Source organism: Lepisma saccharinum, chromosome 17 (genome assembly GCF_977018435.1).
Source record: "Lepisma saccharinum chromosome 17, izLepSacc3.1, whole genome shotgun sequence".
NCBI lineage: Eukaryota > Metazoa > Arthropoda > Insecta > Zygentoma > Lepismatidae > Lepisma > Lepisma saccharinum.
In genome coordinates this window covers 7,370,113-7,391,092 of record NC_139245.1, presented here as the reverse complement: position 1 = coordinate 7,391,092, position 20,980 = coordinate 7,370,113, and the positions used below count along the sequence as shown (strand labels likewise).

At 36.9% G+C, this 20,980-nt stretch overlaps 1 protein-coding gene across 1 annotated transcript; it reads left to right on the top strand.

Moving 5' to 3' along the window:
• The first annotated feature begins 72 nt into the window (after window positions 1-72).
• Window positions 73-19,524, top strand: mRpS17 (mitochondrial ribosomal protein S17). The gene is made up of 3 exons (XM_083138468.1): window positions 73-337; window positions 14,318-14,511; window positions 19,102-19,524. The coding sequence occupies exons 1-3, from the start codon at window positions 221-223 to the stop codon at window positions 19,268-19,270; spliced, it is 480 nt and encodes a 159-aa protein (XP_082994594.1). The 5' UTR covers window positions 73-220; the 3' UTR covers window positions 19,271-19,524.
• Window positions 19,525-20,980: the final 1,456 nt, after the last annotated feature.

The window sequence follows — 20,980 nt, the reverse complement described above, 5'->3', positions numbered from 1 at the left end:
GACACTGCCTTATTGTTTACGGTTGAAGCTTCCCTGCCCCTCCCCTTGTGATCGCGCAAATGGTCACATCCAATTACATGAGAGAAAATGCTCCCGCTCGTTCGTTGCATGTAATAATTTCCTCATTTAATTTAATGATTTCGATTATGCCAATTTTTCTACATAATATTCGAGATGTGCCAAAGTGTGTAGCCGATATACTCAGACATATCTGTAAATAATGGCGGCTGCCAGAAGAACGGCAAGAATTCTAATGGGACAATGTCTTCCCACAACGCAAAAGGAAGCCACGAAAGTCCGTGTGAAAAAGTTGGTATTGGATAAAAACCTGCTGATGGTATGTCTCAATATTTCAATTTTATAGATATAGTTTGTGGAGATGAGAATTACTCAGTAAAAAGCATCTTACATCGCAATGTTCGTTAATTACTCTTCGTAGGGAAGATCACAGGCGGAAACTTACATAATAATAGAAATATCTGTTCGTGTATTTGCATTATAATGCATGTAATTAGTTATATTAAGTTAGCCTTTTAGAAACCAGCCTGAACGTACTGCCTAGCTTAACTGACGGATGCGCAGATCAGGCTGGCGCGTCAGGCTAACTTGAGGAACATATTTAATATTCAATGTCTCGGCCCAAGTTCGCATTGCCTCATACTAATTTCGTTATTGTACTTGTCCTGTTCGATACAGATATACAAACGTATAAGAATGCATATATGGGGGGTATTTCAACTCTATTTTTCGTAAGTGAAGCATTTTATCTATGAAACTCGAGGAACAGAATTACTGCTTAGGTCTGCGTGGTGGAGTGCAGTTCTCTGGATGAATGAGTATTAATTGCATGCACTATGCATAAAACCGTATTCTCACCGATAGATACCGACCTTGTCAAACAATTTTCATGGAAGACCTACTACTATGAAGGGTAAATGTCTGTTATATCGGAGACACATTTCTATCGGATATTTTCAGTCTTAAATGGTTCGTACTTACCAATTGTGGGTACTTTATCGTATAAGGGAAACACCTACGAATCATATATTTCGGACTTCTTTACATTTCTAACGTGTTATTTTCGAATGTGGAACATTTGTTAAGGTGAAATAATGCATTTCTAACTAAGATAATGTCTATTTCTTCTATTTACGAGTACTTACTGTTACTTGTTGTTTCGAATCTGTAACACATTATGGCCGTGATAGCGTACTGGTTTAGGGGGCGTTCTGAGAGTGTTTTGTCGATTTATGCAGTGTTGCAACCTCGTTCACCGGAAAATATTTACTTTCGTGCCCAGATTTGAAATTATGCTAATACGTCGCAAACCATTGATGTTAGCCTCACAAACCATTGACGTTAGCCCCAAAAACCATTTTCCGTAAGGTTAGGTTCAGTTAGGTTAGGTAAGCATAGTTAAAAAAAATTAAAAATACTCGACACGTCATGTTCTAGTGAAAACATGGCGAGGCTGAAACACTGGCTACGGGGTTGCATCATCTTAACACACAGAACATTGTACTCTCGTGCAGAAAGCAAATGGCAGGAGCAGAAACAGCGTGTCGGACAGAGATTTTCGCAGAAAACAACACACATTCAAATTAAAATGGATCAAATCTACATTCAGGAACTTCCACAACGCTAAAGAAAATGATTTCCGTAAGTATTTTCTCCTGTAAATTTGAAGGAATCTGTTTCCCTCATACGATAATGTTACCCAATTGTGTATTGCGGAACATACTTGAAGGTGCCATTATGCATTTTACACGAAAATAACTTCAATTTTTCACATTACGAGTAATTCATTTGGGTCCTTTCTTCCATTGCGGAACATACAATATGGCACGCACAGCTGTGGATCATCGCGCGTCGTGCTTGTGTTTTGTCGATTTGGAGTGGTTATGCAGTGTTTCAACCTTCTTAACCGAAAAATACCTACTTTCGAGTTCATTATGTCATCACAAACCATTGACGGATAGCCCCAAAAATCATTCACGATAGCCCCAGAAACCATTTCAGGCAAGGTTAAGGTAGGTTTGGTTAGGTGAGGTAAGCCTAGTTAAAAAAAAAATAATAATAATAAAATTCTCGTAAAAAAGGCACGTTAGGAAACACTGGCGAGACCGCGTGACTTTCGACGCTCGCGCCATCTTCAGGTTCATAATGGAAACAACGGCATAATGTTGTCGCTTTGCACAAAATGCAAGTTTATTATATCAAAAGTGCTTATTTCTTGTTGTGCAGCATTCTACGGTGAGAAAATACCTCCACAAACTTTCAAAATACTACAGAAACTCATTTCTGTAAGTAGTTTCTTCTGTAAAAATGAAGAAATGTGTCTCCGATATAGCAGACATTTACCCTGTGAAGTAAAGAACTAAAAACTAACAACCATCAACAACATTACTGTGTTTTATATAAATGTTATATCCATATTGATTGATTGGCGTTGCTTTATTTTACTTTGCCTCTTGTGCCACGTTTGGCTAATTTGTGAAGATAAGGATGAGTGATGAAATTGATGAATGGACATGCATAAACATCCATGCCCAGGCCTGGACCCCTGGCATCGTAGCGCGATGTGCTAACCACTTTGCCACGGAGGCCTCATATACATATTGCAGTGAGATTTAAGTCTTTGATGCAACTGTATTTCAACTAGGAAGGGTCTAAGTTCCTTTTGTTTTATTGCAATTTCATCATTCTTCACAACAGTTTATGACCTATCATGATCAGGAGAGGCTGAGATGTTGGGGGACAAATACCATTGAAATTTAACATTTCGGTACTATTATAGTATGGGGGTGACACCTATAAATCATATATTTCGCACTTTTTTACATTTCTAACATACTATTTTGGAATGCGGAACATTTCCTAAAGTGAAATAATGCATTTCTAAGTAAGATAATGTATATTTCTTACATTTACGAGTACTTACTGTTACTTGTTATTTCGATTCTCTAACACACATTATGGTGACAGTGTACTGGTTCATTGCGCGTTGTGCGAGTGTTTTGTCTATTGTGCTCTCGTGCAGAAAGCAAATGGCAGCAGCAGAAAAAGCGTGTCGGACAGAGATTTTCGCAGAAAACAACATGTATTCGCATTAAAATGGATCAAAACTACATTCACGAACTTCCACAACGCTACAGAAAACGATTTCCGTAAGTACTTTCCCCTGTAAATTTGAAGAAATCCGGCACCCCTATACTATAATGTTACCAACATTTCTAATGCTAGTTCCCTCATTTTGCAAAAAAAAAATGTGTGGGTTGCTCTCGTCTCTTCACAAGGTCTGAAATCTGTTGCACCACATGACTGAATACATGTTCGTCACTCCCAAATTTTCTGTGTGAAGGGAATCCTTGAAAAGTCCAGTAACCCAAGCCAGAAGAGCCTGCTTTCTCTGTTCACTTACGGAAAACAGTGAGGTTGTACAAAAAGTCCCAAGAGTCAGCAGGTGGTACAGAAAAAAGTGGAAGGTTAAGTTTCATTGGTTTTGAATTGGAGTCCATGCCTTGAAGGTTCACTGAAATTATGGTTTACATCAAATCCTGATGACAGCTGTAAAGCACAGAACTACATGGGCAGAAAGTGCTGAACTAAAAGAAAACATGTTTGTTATGTGAAAAACCGGTAAGAATTTACAATACCGGACCCTTCTGCAATTTCTATCCTAGTTCTTATACTCACGAAATACATAGTCCCAATGAAGTATCTGAGGTTAACATGTGGGGGTGACGTGTTGAAATTGTTAATTGACGTGTAGAAGTTGTAAAGTAAACTTTTCATTTACCACGTTCATTCTCCATATACAAGCATGGAAACCATGTTTGTTCAACGTAACGTTCACTTGTTCAGTAATGTATGTGGTGTGAGGAAGATGGCTACTTTGAAGGTAGGAAATAAAGTTCTTTCTTTTGTAAGTTTTTTTAGTAACTATTTTAGTACATATAAAAAAAATCAGGGCTGTCGTTCATATTTCGCATAGTCAATAATTTAGGACACTTGATCACGATTGTGTAGTTAAAATTTGTCGCTCAAGTGCTACGAAACTGATGCCCAGTTCGCTCAACGTGCGTTAAACTTTAAGGAAGCGTTAAATCAAGTTAACGCTCCATTAGCACATTGAGGCATTTCTCCAACCTTCGTTAAGGCTAACAGACCTCTAATGTCATCTCTAAATCTAAAGGCACTCTTTTGCTTCATTAAAGTGCTTAACAGCGCGTTGTGTTGTGTCGGAAATAAGATGGCGAAATTGCGTATGCCAGCTGTTGTGTTAAAAGGTTATCCCAAACCGATTTGAACACATTATTTGCATACCATCGCAAAACATACACTAGTTCGATTTCTTTATACACCAAAATAATTTTCCCATTTCGTATTCATATTATAAATTCGTACTGCAAATCAAAAATCACATGTAAGTTAAATGAGAAATATTGTATCAATGTACTTTTTTTAAAAAAGTTTTGTCAATAATGGCATCGTGATCATCACACATTATTCAAATTTTATTAATTTTGCCTGTCGTGCCAAAAAATATATGCTTTCAGTTAATTATATTTCAATTTGTATAAGGTGAAGTTATTATTATTGAGGTCCTGAGCAGTTTTAGGTATATAGTTTCGTGCATGGACATTGTAACATTTTGACATTGTACAGTGACATAAAACATACTACCATCCATTTGGAAATTATTCCTTGTACATACGTACAAGTGGTAATGATATTGTCTAAGTGCACTTGTTATATTTTTTACTAGTTATGATAACTTAAATGTAAAATATCATATTAATCAACCGTTCCATGTACAAGGTACATTTTCTGAATGACTACAATTTCATCACATAATGAATAACGAAACATATTGTAAAGAACCATACTACAAATGTACGTTTCATTAAGGAAAAAAGCTTCAGGTCCTAAGCAGTTTAAAGGTGTTGTCGTTTCGTGCATGGAAATTGTAAGAGCATACATATTTGTTTGAAAAACACACTACCATCCATTCGGAAATTTTTCCTTGTACATACGTACAAGTGGTAATGATACTGTCTAACAGTGTACTTTTTATGTTTTTTTTACCAGTTATGATAAATTAAATGTAAAATATCATAGTAATCAACCGTTCCATGTACAAGGTACATTTTCTGAATGACTACAATTTCATCACATAATGAATAACCAAACATAATGTAAAGTACCGTACTACACATGTATGTTTCATTAAGAACCTAAGCTGTTTCTGGTAATGTAGTTTCGTGCATAGACATTGTAAAAGTATGCATATTTGTTTGTAAAACACACTACCACGCATTCGGAAATTATTCTTTGCACGGTACGTTCGTACAAGTGGTGAGGATACTGTCTAACAGTGTACTTGTCCTTTTTACCATTTATGATAAACCAAATATAAAATATCGTTTTGTATTATGTATATTTTTTCTTTGAAAAATATTTGTACGAAACAAAATCACAACCATTCAGAAACGTCCCTTGTACATATGCATGAACGGTAATCATACTCGTAAACATTTTACGTGCCTTCTTATTTTGTCAGTGATTTTTTGGAAACAGTAGATTTCTTGTTTGCAATGCCAATAGAAGTGACTTGCAATATTTACATGTTATTTAATTGCCATGGCACAGTGAGTTAAGTTATGCATGGTGTACATTTCGTGAAATGTTCTCTTTTGTTGAGGAAAATTATTCTAGCAAACACTCATTCATTTCCACCTTTAGACCTCTTTTGCAATGCCATTTTAATATAATTAAATTTATCAAACTTCAAACAGATTACCCTAACCTAGAACAGTAGTTTTTATTTATATATTTATGATCTTGTATTGGCAGTCGGTAGGCACTCATTTAAATCTAACTTACGAAATTACAATGTAACTGTTAATCCTAATACATAACATTTTCGGTGTGCGGACGTAAATACCTAACTAACATTAATTTCTTAAACATATATTTATGTGTTACATATTTATTTTTGTTCCTGGGATTTCATACAAAAAAACTCAAATCCGCTTACGCACAGTCTACTGTCCCCGGTGCAACCAATGAAAACCTTGCATTTCTCGTATCAAAGTATGATTTGAGCAAGGCATCAAAGCAAAACGTCTCTAACATGCCATTAGTTAACGGACCTATAAAATCGCTTGAGCGAACATTAAAAGTTTAACAGGCTGCTAAGATTTTAGTGATGCGTTAACTATCAACTTGTTAAGAACGTTTTAAAGATGGTTGAGCCAACCGGGCATGACATTTTTTTTACGGTGCCCCACAATCCATTCACGGTAAGGTTAGGTTAGGCAAACATAGTTGAAATTTCGTTCTAAGACATAAAATATTGAAATAACCATTGTTTTCATGGAGAAATCCAGGGTTCTGTTCTGCTTATTTTGCAATTTCTACACGTCACCCCCAAATTTTAACTTCAAATTTGTGATTAGGAGGCCTCAATTAGTGAGTATGCGAAATATTACAAAAATCGGGGAGGTTTCAGTATTGTAAATTCGCTCCGAAAAAAACATATTTGGTCATAACTTGAATATGAATTAAAGTTCAGGGTCCCAAGTTGAACCCTGGGTAAGACATGATGTATCAATGTGGCCACCCAATCATCCATTTCATAAGTTCATATTTCATTCTCATAAAACAAAGTAAAATACCTGGTGAAAAAAGAAACAAAACAATATTCAGTGATTCTATGCACCTTTAACGAGAGCCATGGCCTCATTTTCCCTCCATTGGCACAATTAACCTGAACTTGCTTGATGTAATGTTAATTAAAGCATCCAACGAAGTAAACTGTTCTTCAAATGTCGCACCAAATTGGCACAAATTTTGAATAGGGCCACAATATAACCTGAGTTAGAACTCCAGTTTGAAGTGTCAGTTGGTATCAAGTTAAATGATGCAGATTGGCGTAATTAGGTAATTGGGATATGCTCACTTCGAATCATCAAATTAAAGGACCAGGTAGGCATATCACTACAGACATTCCATTCTGCCTGAAGTGGCATACAGTTGGACCAAGATGAGACAAAATCCTGACACCGTTGCCAAATTTTCAATTGTAAGCAAGCAGAGGGATAGTGGGTAATGCAGTCCATGTGATTGTGTAACCTTGCAACACAGGGACACTCGGGCACAAGCAAAGGGGAAGCGAGAGGAGAAAACAAATGACTACCCACTTTAGTTAATGAGCTTGCCATGGTTAGGGTTACCAGTCATCCGGCTTTGCCTGGACATGCCCTACTTTTTAGCCTTATGTCTGGCATCCAGGAGTAGGGTTACCAGACGTCCGGTTTTTCCCGGACATATCCTACATTTTAGCATTAAGTCCGGCGTCCGGGACGAATTTGAAAAATATCATAAATGTCCTACATTTTGAGCATCACATAATATTAATTAGGAAAATATGTAAAAAGGAAAAAGCATGCAAGTTACAAGTCAATTACTGCGCTTCCAAACTCAATAGTGAAATTTATTTTGATTCAGTCATTCATCAGGTGTTGTATGTATATTTTGGTGTAGCTTGAAAAAGTTCTGGGAAACCAGAACGAAACGTAGCAAATAAAATAAAATAAAAACCACTAAAAATAAATGCGTAGATTATTTTGCATCTACAAAAAGTGGTTATGTGGACCTTTAAGAAGAACTTACATATTCACTCATAAGAAAATAAATGTTTGTCCTGCTAGAAAGCAAACAGGATAACGGAAGCAATGAATGAACAAAGTTTTGGGACCACGTACTGCTGATGTCACTGTTCAATGCCTGAGTGGATTCTTTTGCCGTAGGGTTTATACTGATTCAATATTTTGATTGTAAAGCAGGGATATAGAGAACAAAGTTATTCAGGGGGTTTGCAAGTCAAGAAAGTCATGGAAGTCAAGAAAAAGCAAAGAAATCAAGAAGTAGCTAAAGAAGTCAATAAAAAGCCGATAAATTATTCTTGTGGTCAAGGATTTTTGCTACCACAATCATTGATCGGTTGATTTATTTTATTTTATTTCACTTTTCTGCCCCTTCGGCTAATCACAAAGATGAGGAGATAAGATGGATGAAGGGACAGTCACAAACATATAGGGACAACCGACACAAAGCCCTACATAATATTATACTGGCTGCGAGTCCAGACACCAAAGCCTTGCTAGTCTGCCAAATGCAGTCCAGGATGCATTGATAGATAAAGCAGGTTTAATTCTCTTCTAAAATACAGCTTCAGTTTACATCTTAACTGGCCCTTATGTAGGGATTTTTCATTAAATAAATATTTATTTTCTTGATTGCAAATTTCCAACTTTACCTAAGTCAGGGTCGATTAAATAAACATTAAAAAAAAGGGGGAAAAAGAAAAGTCAAGAATTCTGGATTTATTATTTTGGTAGAAACCCTCAAAAAAGCCGCGGAAGAAAACTCCCCCCCCCCCCAAAAGCCAGGTTTTTCCAACCACTTCCAACTCTACTCGCAAGAGAAATACTTTTTTCATAAAGTCTGTAAAAAGTTTGGTACTGGTCCCTATAATTTCAAACAGTTTGACTGTTCAGTGTCTCATAAATATATTTTGACTAAACCTGAAATTTTGAGAAAGATTGGCTCCTATGAAAAGTACCAGTTAAAACATGTAGTAAGAGGTGCATTGTTTAGTATGATTACAAGTTTGGGAATTTTGCATTTAAGAATTCATGAAGAAATTAATTTTTAAAAACTTAAAAGTGTAAATTTTAAATTACTTTGTAACGTGTTCTATAGAAATGTGTATTATTATTTTGCAAATGTTTTGTGTCCTACATTTTGGAACATTATGTTCTACTTTTCCCTTATAGCAGTCTGGTAACCCTAGCCATGGTTCTTTCTTCTCATCTTGATGTAGCTGTTTGTACATTGATGCATTTTTGTCTTTATTTACACGTTTTTCTTTCATTTTATGGTAATTGCAACAAATGGAATGATATGATGAAATGAATGAATACTGAGAGACATTGGCAGTTGTCACTAGGGGTGGAAGATATGGGAAATTTGATATCGCAATATATCGTCAATATAATATAGTCGATATTATATGTTTCCATATTGTGATATTGGCGATATATCGCCAAATATTAACAATGTATTGCCGACATGATATATATCATCAAAATATCATGATGGTATATTGTAAACACGATATATATTGCCAAATATTGTGACATATATCGCCTACACGATATATGTCACCGAAATCTTGTGACAATATGTTGCAGACATGATATATATATCACCAAAATATCGTGACGGTATATTGGCGACATGATATATATCACCAAAATATCGTGACAGTATATTGCAAACATGACATATATTGCCTACACAATATATGTCGCCGAAATATTGTGACAATATGTCGCAGACGTGATATATATCGACAAAATATTGTGACGATATATCATCTAGTTGATATCGACAAAATATTGTGACGATATATCATCTAGTTGATATCGACAAAATATTGTGACGATATATCATCTAGTTGATATCGACAAAATATTGTGACGATATATCATCTAGTTGATATCGACAAAATATTGTGACGATATATCATCTAGTTGATATCGACAAAATATTGTGACGATATATCATCTAGTTGATATCGTCAAAATATCGTGATAATATATCATCTAGTTGATATTGCCTGGACAATAGTTTCTCATTATCGCGATATATCATCTACACAATATATCGTCCAACACTAGTTGTCACTGATGGATATGAACATCATGAAAGAGAGATTTTTCGTCTCATGTAAAAGGGCCTCCCCAATGGTGCAGTGATAGCGTCATTGCCTTTAATCAAGGGGTTCCGGCTTTGATACCCAATGAGAGGAACATGGTGGTTCAGATCCCACTTTAAACTGTTGGTCCGGTCCTAATTAGCCTTACTGTGCATAAAGTAGACTTAAAACACCAACTCAATCAATCATCTCATGTAAAAAACCTCCTAATATATTAATTTGCACAAAACATATACCTACACACACACATGTGCAGACAGCACTACTAATAACCTGGAAGACATTTGGTAGGTGGCTCAAATTTAAGCATGTTGATGCCTGGCACAAGACATTGTGGCATGTGCCTGCCTCATGCCACACCCCAGTGTATGTCTGCCTAAGAGGATGTAACCTCAGATAAAATCATCTTGCACACACTGATTCTTGATTCAAAAGTAATTAATAAAGTTTTGGTTTTCACACATGCACTTTTACTTCATTTTCAAGTATGGGCATATACTTTTATATTTTTATATATATACACTCCTAACAAAAAGTTTGGAATGCAACAACATATGGTATCTGTCTGGTGGACGTTCTCATCTTTTTGCCGACATATACCACCATGCCTATCACCTATTGCCTAATACAATAATATTCCAAACTTGCTGTGCCTACTATAAGTATTCTAAACTTTTTGTGAGGAGTGTATATTAGGTTAATTATAATTTGTGGAAAATAAGTTTATTTTTTATGGCCATAAGTGGAAAAAATAGAACAAGCTGCTTTCAATTCATATTTGAACCATATTTTATATATATACGTTTTACAAGTAAGAGTCGTACCATTATTTACCTACTGCGCAAAATCCATAAACCTGGCAACCCTGGTAGACCCCACTCACCTTTCGAAAGAATTTCAGCCTTTGTCGACTTCCACCTCCAGCCTCTTGTTAAAGCTATGCCCTCCTACCTCCGGGACACCAATCACTTCCTTCAGAATATCAACACATTCCCACTATTACCTGCCAACACCATCCTTGCCATCAATGTTACTTCTCTCTAAACCAACATACCTCACTCCCATAGCCTCCGCTCCATAGAATCCCTCAACAACAGACCAAAACCCCATAACCAATTTCCTGACCCATCTAGCTCACCTTGTCCTCACGTGCAACAACTTCACCTTTGAGGACAAACACTGTCTTCAAATCCAGGGCACAGCCATGGGTACCAGAATGGCCCTATCCTATGCCAACCTCTTCCTGGAGACTCAGTCTCTCAAACCTCTCCTCTGGCTCCGTTTCATTGATGACATCTTCATGCTCTGGACACATGGAGAACCGTCCCTGACCACTTTCCTAGACCAACTAAACCACTTCAGCTCCATCAAGTTCACCTGGACCCACTCCACCAACCAAATCAACTTCCTGGATGTAAATGTGCACACGAAGGAAGGACATTTGGGAACCTCTATCCACATCAAACCCACCAACCATATGCAATACCTACACTTCTCCAGCTCCCATCCGTGCCACACCAAGAAAGCCATCCCATTCTCCCTGGCCCTCAGAGGTCAACACCTCATCCACCTCCTGACAAAACTATAACCTCCGTGGATATCCCTCCACCCTGGTTACCAATCAAATATCCCGAGCTGTTTCATACACCTCCACCAAGAAATCTGCCACCAATCCCCCTGCACTTGTCACCTAATATCACCCCCACCTCAACAAAATCACACACACTCTACGTTCCCTCCTTCCCATCCTGCACAGTGATCCTGACACCAGAAACATCTTCCCCGACAAGCCCAGAGTGGTTTTCAAATTCCCTCCCAATCTCCAAAACATCCTGGTCCACCACAATCTGCCTACTCACAATCTACTGGCCCCTGCCTAAGGTGCAAAACCTGCCCCATATTTGTCAGTTCCCGCACCTTCCAGATCCACACTGCCACTGGCAAATTCACCCTCTATCCCAAAGGAACGTGCTACAGCTCTAACCTCATTTATATCCTCACCTGCAATATCTGTGGGAGCTTCTACCTGGGGGAAACATCCACAGCCCTGAACTTCCGCATCAACAACCACCACTCCTCCACCCAAAACCTGGACTTTGCTGTTGCCATCCGCACCAATCACCACAATATTCCCTTCAATGACTGCTTCCAAGTAGCAATCGTCCACTCCTTGCCCCAACCCACAAACACCTCAGTATGCAAAAGATGGGAAAGGGTCTATATATCAACCATGAGTGCAACCACATCCCCTGACCTGAAGAAGACCACCCAGTAACACCACTCACCTTCAGCAACACTCCCCTACACCTTTCACCACTCACAGTTTTTGACAGCCTGGCAAGGGAACATGATTTTTTCATGTGTGAAACTGTCTACTTTTTCTTTCGGGACCTGGCAACCTTGCAGGCCACGATATGTCGCTCACTACATGAACCTTTTTCCTACTGCAGAGGATGTGACAAATCATCACGAAAATTTGAAGTTTTTCTGCATCTGGCGAGTGTTTCCTCTCTCCTCTTTCACTTTTTATTCAGCCCTTTTGGCCTCCATCCTTTTATATCAAGCACCCCGCCTGCCATCGAAGTCGTCCGAATCTACATGTCCCCTTGCAGTACAGTTGTCACTTTTTCAGACAGGTGTCGCCCCTAACGTCACCCACCGCACCCTAGGGTGCAAGCAGAAGGCAGACGCCAACCAAATGTTTCAATGATGATTTACACTTATTTACTACTAATATTAGAAATGTGACCTGATTGCTTAATTTTCAATTTTTCTACATTCAGTTCTATCGATAAAATGTCCAAGTATAACCGAGTTTTACATCGTCTATTCAGTAAACACTATCTCCGCAAAGCAGAAGATGCAATATGGCTGCCAAGCGCAGGGCCAAAGCGAGTTGGAGCGTGCATCTGTCCCGTTCGCGTCACCCCTCCGACTCCATGTCTGCCGCCAATTCTGACAACGGAGTCCCCGGATGGAACGGTGCTCTAGGCGACATCTGCTGCCGATTCGGACGCGGCCTATATATATCCTGCCCTAAATAATGGCGAGACTCTTCTTACTTGTAAAATATAACTTTCCAGACACTTTTTCTTTGATTGGTGTTATATAACATGGTATCATAGTATGTAATACTAGGTAAAAGTAATATTTTTCAATATTGGGGACGAAAAGTAGTCTTAAGTATCTCTTAATCATAAAGAAATGTATGTTTTAAAAGAAAAGTGGACTGTATTGTAGCCCACCATTTACCCTCATTGTCATTTTTAATTTGAAGAGGTATAAAAAGACAAAATACAAACATAATGTACAGGATTGGTAAGAAATTATTGTTAAAGATTTTTCTTAAAAAAAGTTGTGAAAAATTATGCACCTGTTTGGGGAAAAAAATAAGACTTTTGTCTACCCAAATAAGTAATTTTAGAACTCCATATCATGTATGTTTCATTATACCGTGCGTCCATTTCGATCTTCAGCCGAGAGATCGGGAGAAGCATGTCGGGTGTAATGCCCGCTTATTTTTATGGACATATGCATACATTCATATAAATATTGCAAACGAGCGCTAACCTGTGTTATAATTCATCATCTGTAATTCATCCAAGTTCTGCCCTTATATACACAAAAAAATACACTTTAGAAACGATGTTAAGAGCCACAGATAATGAAACATTTTAATCATAGTTTTGACAAGTAACGTCCTGCTTAAGTTTATATCCTTGAAAGAGTTTTGTGTCGATCGTTTGGAGGTTTCAAATGTGCAACACTGTATCAAGATTAAGCTGCAGACGAAACCATTAAAAGTCAATGGTTTTCGTGAGCTTCCTTGCAATCCGAAATCTCCGAGCTCGTGTTTTTTGTTCGTTCGTGACTAGATGAAGACAGAGCTGTGAATATAGTGGCGAGCAGATGTAAACCAAGAGCGTGTTAATTTCGTTATGTGCGCAAGAGTGATATTCTTGGTTACTTGCCGTTACTTGTTTGTGTTATTGCAGTGTGGATGTGCGTTGTGTCAGGAGATGATTGGAATGCCAGCCACAAGGTTCACGTTAGAACAAAGAATTCTTATGTATGACACTTACGTGACAACAGACTCGTGTCGGGACGTGTGTAGGCAATTTGTACAGAAATTCCCAGGCGTTTCACCTCCACATAGAGATACGGTTAGACATCTTGTCCTTAAATTACGAGAAACTGGATCGTTAAATTTTAAAACACACAAGCAAAACTCGATGAAATTGGTGCAGTGTTAGAACTTTCTCCAAACAAACCTCTACGCCATGAGATGGGCGTGTCAAAATCTTCAGCACATACAGCTACTAAAATTAAAACTGTACCCTTATAACACAGGTTAGTTCTCGTTTTTGAAATCAGAGCTTGATATTTACAAGTCCGTTTTTGTTACGGTTGTAATTTGTATTTTCTAATTGTAGAATTGGTTTAAAATGTACTACATTTCTACATGTCTTTCTTAATAGCTGTTGACTGTTTTCAAAGACAATAATGATATTTTTGTAAAATTTTTAACAGTATTTTAAAGAAGATAGATACCTTTATGCCCATGATCCTGAACAAAAATGCAAGACTGGTGATATTGTGTTGGTGGAAAAACTTCCATCGATGTTGACAACAAAGATTGGATACAAAGTAAAGGAAGTAGTGTATCCTTTAGGAGATGTGACAGATCCAATCACTGAGAAGAAAGTTGTCATTGCAAGATATAGGTAAGCTTCTATTTTACAAGCATAAATGTAAATTACTGCAAATTATTGTTTACATGCAGCTGACGTCAATAGTTTTAATTTCCACCAAATCCATGCATCATTCCTTACCTGAAACAGAGGTTGTCGCTGTTAACTAGTATACTACATAAGAGGGCCAAATTTTGTTCTAATGGTAGGGCTGTGTTGCAGGGGTGCCCCCACCCAAAAATCATCATAATCCCCATGACCAACAGCATGTCTACTGAAAGTAACTTTTTGTAGCTTTACTTAACACTATATTTGACCTGCTTGTTGCCCTATTCAGAGATGTTCATCCCCACAAGACCGTGGATACATAGTTTCCCAAAATTGTTTGATTACGTATTAATTGATTTATTAATACAATAGCCTGTTAAGCTGCCCATATATATATTTTTACTTGTTGAAATTTTCGAAATAACAGAAAGCTAGCACACTGATAGGTTAATGTTTAGATGCTGGACTGGTCAAAATTTCGACCACCACAAGTATACCCGTTATGGATGGTCGATATTTCAACCAATGTACATGACAGCAATTAATGGGCCATTTCTTGAAAATTACACATGATATTTCAGTTGTCTTTGTTATCTAGTATACATATGAAGGTACAACATACTCGAATTACAAAACAATATATCCATTGTTACTGCTATTAACAAGCGAAGTTTGAAAAAGTCCTGATTTTCCCTTCATTGCAGCCATTTTATGGGACAGATTTATAAAAGTGGCTACAACTGCTAAACTTCTGCATGTTTTTGAAAAATGGAACTTCTACAAGCAAGAATGAGTAAAAAGTAACATTTTAAGCAACGTCTGACAATTAAGGATTCAGGGGCTAAGGCCTGATTGTCAAAGTTTGCCCCAACCACGTGTTAGCACACAACAGCAATTAACGTGGCATTTCTTGAAAACTATACATTATATTTCAGTTCTGTCTTTTTTGTTCATTAGTTTATGCCTAAAGGTATTACATACTCGAATTTCAAACAATACATCAATTGTTACTATTATTAAAAAGTGCTGTTTGAAAAAGATCTTGGTTTCCCTTTTGTTGCTATGGGATAAATTGAAGATAAAAGGCTATAACTTCTCAACCACTGCATCTTTGTGAACAATTTAAATTATAACTGTGAGAATGAGTAAAAAAAGCAACATTTTAAGTAACATCCGACAATTAGGGTCATGGGAGAAAGCAGGGATAATGGCTCAAAGTTCGAAATTTTCCGTAATTATGCAAAATTTCCGAACCCCTTATTTTCAATTTATTTTTTCAAAGTTGCAGCACGTGCGAAATTTCCCGTAATTATGCAAAATTTCCGAACCCCTTATTTTCAATTTATTTTTTCAAAGTTGCAGCACGTGCATTACATATACTTTTGGTCTTTTGTCATGCTTTCCTCCAAATTTGGTCCAATCAGCATCCACAGGGTCGATGCTAGAGTCGTTTTCACGTTCAGAAGACACAATGGGCTCTTATGGGCAATGCTTTTCTTATGGTAAATACGAGCGCGCTGTTGTGAAATTTCTGGATTTACAAATTTAGCTTAAGTAAAATCGGTACCTGCAGTTTTGCAGGAAATTTTGTAGAGAATACGATGGTGAACACAAAAAACTGATAACTTGCTCACATAATTTTAGATAACTTAAAAATGCAAATTTTCCGTGAAAACACAATTTTTACATTGTTTTCATTCCTAACGTTGAAACATGCCGTAAAATTGAAGCATTCAGTATTAAAAAAATTGACACTGTTTTTTAATTGTCATAGGTGATGGTGGTACTCAGAATTTATCAATACTGTAAAGCATATTTGCATTAAAAAATATTCAAATAAAGTATGTGGAGATTTTTTATATTCGTGCAGTAGAAAATGTCGTCGCTGGCCATTTTTTGTTCTGTAATTCCAAGTAAAAACTTCCAGTGACAAAGTTGTGGAGAAAATAATGAAATTATTTTTTATAACCACTCAAAGGTTCCCAGAAATATTACTTCCATGCATTTGGAGTTTCTTTTTAACCCGAACCGCGTGCGAAGTAAGGAGACGTTGTCTGGCCATCTTGAGCTGGCTCACCGCAGCATTCCGGCTAATCACCACCAAGTTTTCGAGTTGTTATTTTATTTCCATTCAGTAAAAATATGAACTTCATGCAGTTTGTTATAATAGAATTGAAATTACTTAAATTTAATAATTGACAATTATTTCCAATGCTGCTGTTGTGAGCAACATTAGTGCTGTCGCAAATACACGTTCTTTTTGTTTACATTACTGTCGACATTAATACTGAAATGAAGATCACCTTTCAGTTTCCAACTTACACATAAATTCATAGACATCAAATTAACCTTTGAAAGGCTTTCCAACACGTGACAAAATATGGGGCTTCAAGATAGAAATATGACATGCCTTGCTTGAGTCATTCACGTCTTATCAGTTCACGTGGGCCATAACTCCTTACTTGAGTGAGTGTGCTTTGGTCTGTTTAGACTTTTTCCCTCTCTCGAAAAAGTGTATTCAGTTGTGTGAGCGCTCAGTGATTTTTACTTTTTTAAGTGATTTGTGAAGTGTCATATTCGTGCATTACACTCGCGTGTGTAGTGATCGCAATGGATCATTGTAAAAAGGGTAACTGTAACGTTCACAGTATAATATTAATAATTACATATAATTATCATTATATATACAAAATATGTAACACCTTCATTGTGAAGGAAGGTCATCATTTCCCGGCGACATGAGCTAGCGCTGTATTGGCAACACTGTGCGGTTTCTCCATAAGCGCCGTTGTGTCTTCTGAAGATGAAAACGACAATAGAAATGAAAATGTCATTTTTTTTAAATTTTTTAAATCAATCTTCTTTTTCCTTTAACACTAATTATTGGGAGGCACAATGTAGAAAGTTTACCTCTGCTAAAAGCCCTGTCTTTAAGAAAGAAAACAAAACCAATTTCATCTGTCTAAGACTATTAGTTCTCGAGTTACAATTTATTTTTGTACTTTCGTGACAAGTTTGAAAAGGTGCCAGCTTCATCGAGAATATGGGTGTGCGAGAACTCCGGCATCTAAAGGTTAATCTCAGATATAAAGTAAATTATACAGTGCCTTTCACAGTCGAGTCATCCGTGTAGCGGCAGCCAGCTTGCTGGGTAGGTGGAAGCGCATCTGCCGGCATTTAGATCAGGGTGGCCATTCTAGGACCATGATAAAATTTAAGTATATATAATTCTTGGTTTTCAAGGTGAACTTTCCAAAAATTCAAAATGACCAGATGTTTTCTCTTTTTCAACCTTACGTATTACCGCCTCTCACCAACCACCCACACACACACACACACACACACAAATATACTAACAATATATAAAGGGTCTGTGTGATTCCACAATTTTTATTGGACTTTTAAGGTTTTCATTTTACTCTTGTAATATATATGGGACATTCCATGAGAAAGTTCCCCTGAACTTCAATTTTTAAAATGTAATGCAATGTTGTAACTTTATCATATCTTGTGAGTGAACAATCAAAAATTGGCTGTTGGATAAAAATTCAAGTATTATACATAAATAACTAAGGTAGAAAGTAGATAGTATTTTACATATTTTTAGTTTATTTTAACTTTTTGATTTAGTTGTTTTTCTATTGTCCCACCCATGACATCAAAAAACTAATTTCTCCTTGAACTGTTGGATTTCCTCCTGAACTCCACTAGAAAATTCAAAGGTCAATCACCTTCTCTCTTTGTCTTAAATAATTTTTCATAATTTGACAATTCACAGAAATTAAAATTTCTTAAGTGAAGAGGCAGTGTTTCATCTGTCCCACCCATGACCCAAAATTGTTCTTATAGCTATAAATTTTTGAAAGTATTGTATAGATACTTATATTTAATCAACAATCTTAAGTTTCATATTTCTTGCAGAGAAAATGTTGTTGCTTAATTATCAGTTTAATATAAAAAATGTACATTGTATCTAAAGATATCTGTTTAGCGGTTAGGGGAGATAGATAATTTACTCTGCATTTTTCCATGCAAATTATCTTCGCGATCTATTTCACTACCCGCCTGACGAAGACGCAAGATAGATGGTGAAATCAATCACGAAAAAATGAAAAGTAAGCTTATCAGAGAAAATAAAAAATGTAGTCAGGGTGTCCCACCCATGACAATGGAATGCTTCAGATGTATGTTTCATGTACTCCATTTTCGACAGTGAATCAAAATTTTCAATGTTTGTCAGTAAATGGCAACAATTGGTTCCAATTTTAAAGTTTCCTTAATCATTTCTGCAAGTAGACTATCTTCACAAACATTTTAATTTGACATGAAATTTTAGTCTGGTGTAAACCATGTAAAGCAGCCGTAATGATAATGTTTTGAATGATTGTGTAATGATATTTGTACAGTATATATATATAGTTTACACAAATGATGGAGGCAGTATACCTTTACCACACAAAAAGAAATATGTTGATCAATGTAAGTGTTTATTGTCTCCTTCAAAATTTGAGTTTTATCCACCATTCTTGCACTTTTTCTCATCCTATTCCTATATATTTCATTTAATGTTTTCAGAGATGATATAGAAGAAGTGAGTAAAATATACGGAGAAAACAAAACAGGATTCAAATACAAAGAAGCACCCGATAGAGGGTGGCAAGAAGACAAGAAAGACTTCACGCACAAGGAATCTTACAAGAAATACCATGTGTTCGAGAATGACGACCAGCCATATGCAGTATAGTTGTTTATGTGGAAGTGAAAAGCTATGCTTATTGTAAATGCTCGTTAGTGGATGGCAAGAGCCATGTTTTCTGTAGATTCAGAAGAGCTTCATTAGTGTTGGCAAAGATATGAAAGAATTGTACTGTATTTATACATGTGATGGAAAATATGGCAGTTTTAATTTGCTGTGCACAAAATATTACTCTATGAATTGATCAGTCATCTTTTTGTTATTACTTTAACTTGAAATAAAAATATATACACAAAGTTAAATCCTTGCCTCATAAGAATCACCATTTCAGGAAAAGCAAAAACATACTGCAATCACACTGGTGGAGTTTGTTTGCATGCTGTGTTTAAGGCAAGCAGTAGGCTTTAGCTGCTGCAGTAGTGGGATTCAAATGTGATGCACATTTCCATTGTTGATGTTTATTAATCATGCGAAAAATGCATCTCCTTGTCAATTAGTGTGTGTGTAACAATATTGGCCACTGGTTTCCTTAACATTTACACCATGACCAAAATACTACCATGTAAATTGAAAATTCTTATGGCATTTCTCCAGGATCGAACCTGCTCTATTTCCGTAGCATAACCAATCGGAAGCAACCTACTAGATCAAGAGTGCTGATGTCATGGCGGCCGGGTGAGATATAAACAATGTATCACCTCACACTTAATTATTAAATGGTTTTAGGTACAAATCAATGGTGCTGCTTAAATACGTGCTTTATAATGTTTACTGTACACACGACAGAATATTTGTTTCAATTGTAAACAATGTGAACTCACCATAGATGGTGTAACTCGACATGCCTTTTGTGCTGTATATATTATACATTGTAATTACAAAAGCTAACCGAAATTTTACATGAAATGCTTCCATGTAAAGTACAACGCAGGTAAAGGTAAAGGTAAAAAAGGTAAAGTGTTCCCCTGTGCATAGCACCACGCCATGAAGGCGTATAGGGGGTGTGGGGGTAACGCCCCACACTTTCTTGATCCGGTCGTGAGTGGGGGTGATGTGATCAGCATCACGCCCCTGACTGCCTTTACCCCCCAGGGTTTCCCCCAGGTACCCATGTTATTCGACGCTGGGTGGGCGCCGGGACCGCTTCCACCGTTAGAAAAGTTCCCGGATTTGAACCGGCCGGGGATCGAACCCGGGACCTTGAGCATGGTAGTCAGACGCGGTACCGACTGAGCCACCGCGGCCACCTACAACGCAGACCCACCATTTTTGAGATTGCACATACCCTAACGTCTGCTTTAGACGGAAGCATTTCTGTTAACATTCTTGCTAGCATAAATGCTATGTAAACGCTTTCAAAAATCTCGTAGCAGACAGTACACATGGAAGTATTTCATGTAACATCCCGGTTTGCTTTTGTGATTGCACAGTGTTTACAATTGAAGCAATCTTCCATATGTGTACTGTACACGTTATAAAATATGTATTTAAACAGTGACATTGCTTTGTACTTAAAAACTCTGTTGAATAGTTATTGGCTTTTAAAAATGTGAAGTTATATGTTCTTTACATCTCACTCGGATGCCATTAAAGCACTCATGACCTAGAGCTTGACTCTGGTTATGCTACGGAAATCGACAGATTCTATCCTTGAGAAATGCCATAACATTTTTCACTTTACACAGTAGCATTTTGGTCATAACATAAATGTTTTGTAAAATTACTTATGGTTATGGGATTATAACACACCTTTCAATT

Coding starts and splice junctions, on each gene's coding strand:
- mRpS17 (XM_083138468.1), top strand. CDS start 221: ATGGCGGCTGCCAGAAGAACGGCAAGAATTCTAATGGGACAATGTCTT. Junction 338..14,317: donor TGGATAAAAACCTGCTGATG/GTATGTCTCAAT, acceptor AATTTTTAACAG/TATTTTAAAGAAGATAGATA. Junction 14,512..19,101: donor GTTGTCATTGCAAGATATAG/GTAAGCTTCTAT, acceptor TAATGTTTTCAG/AGATGATATAGAAGAAGTGA.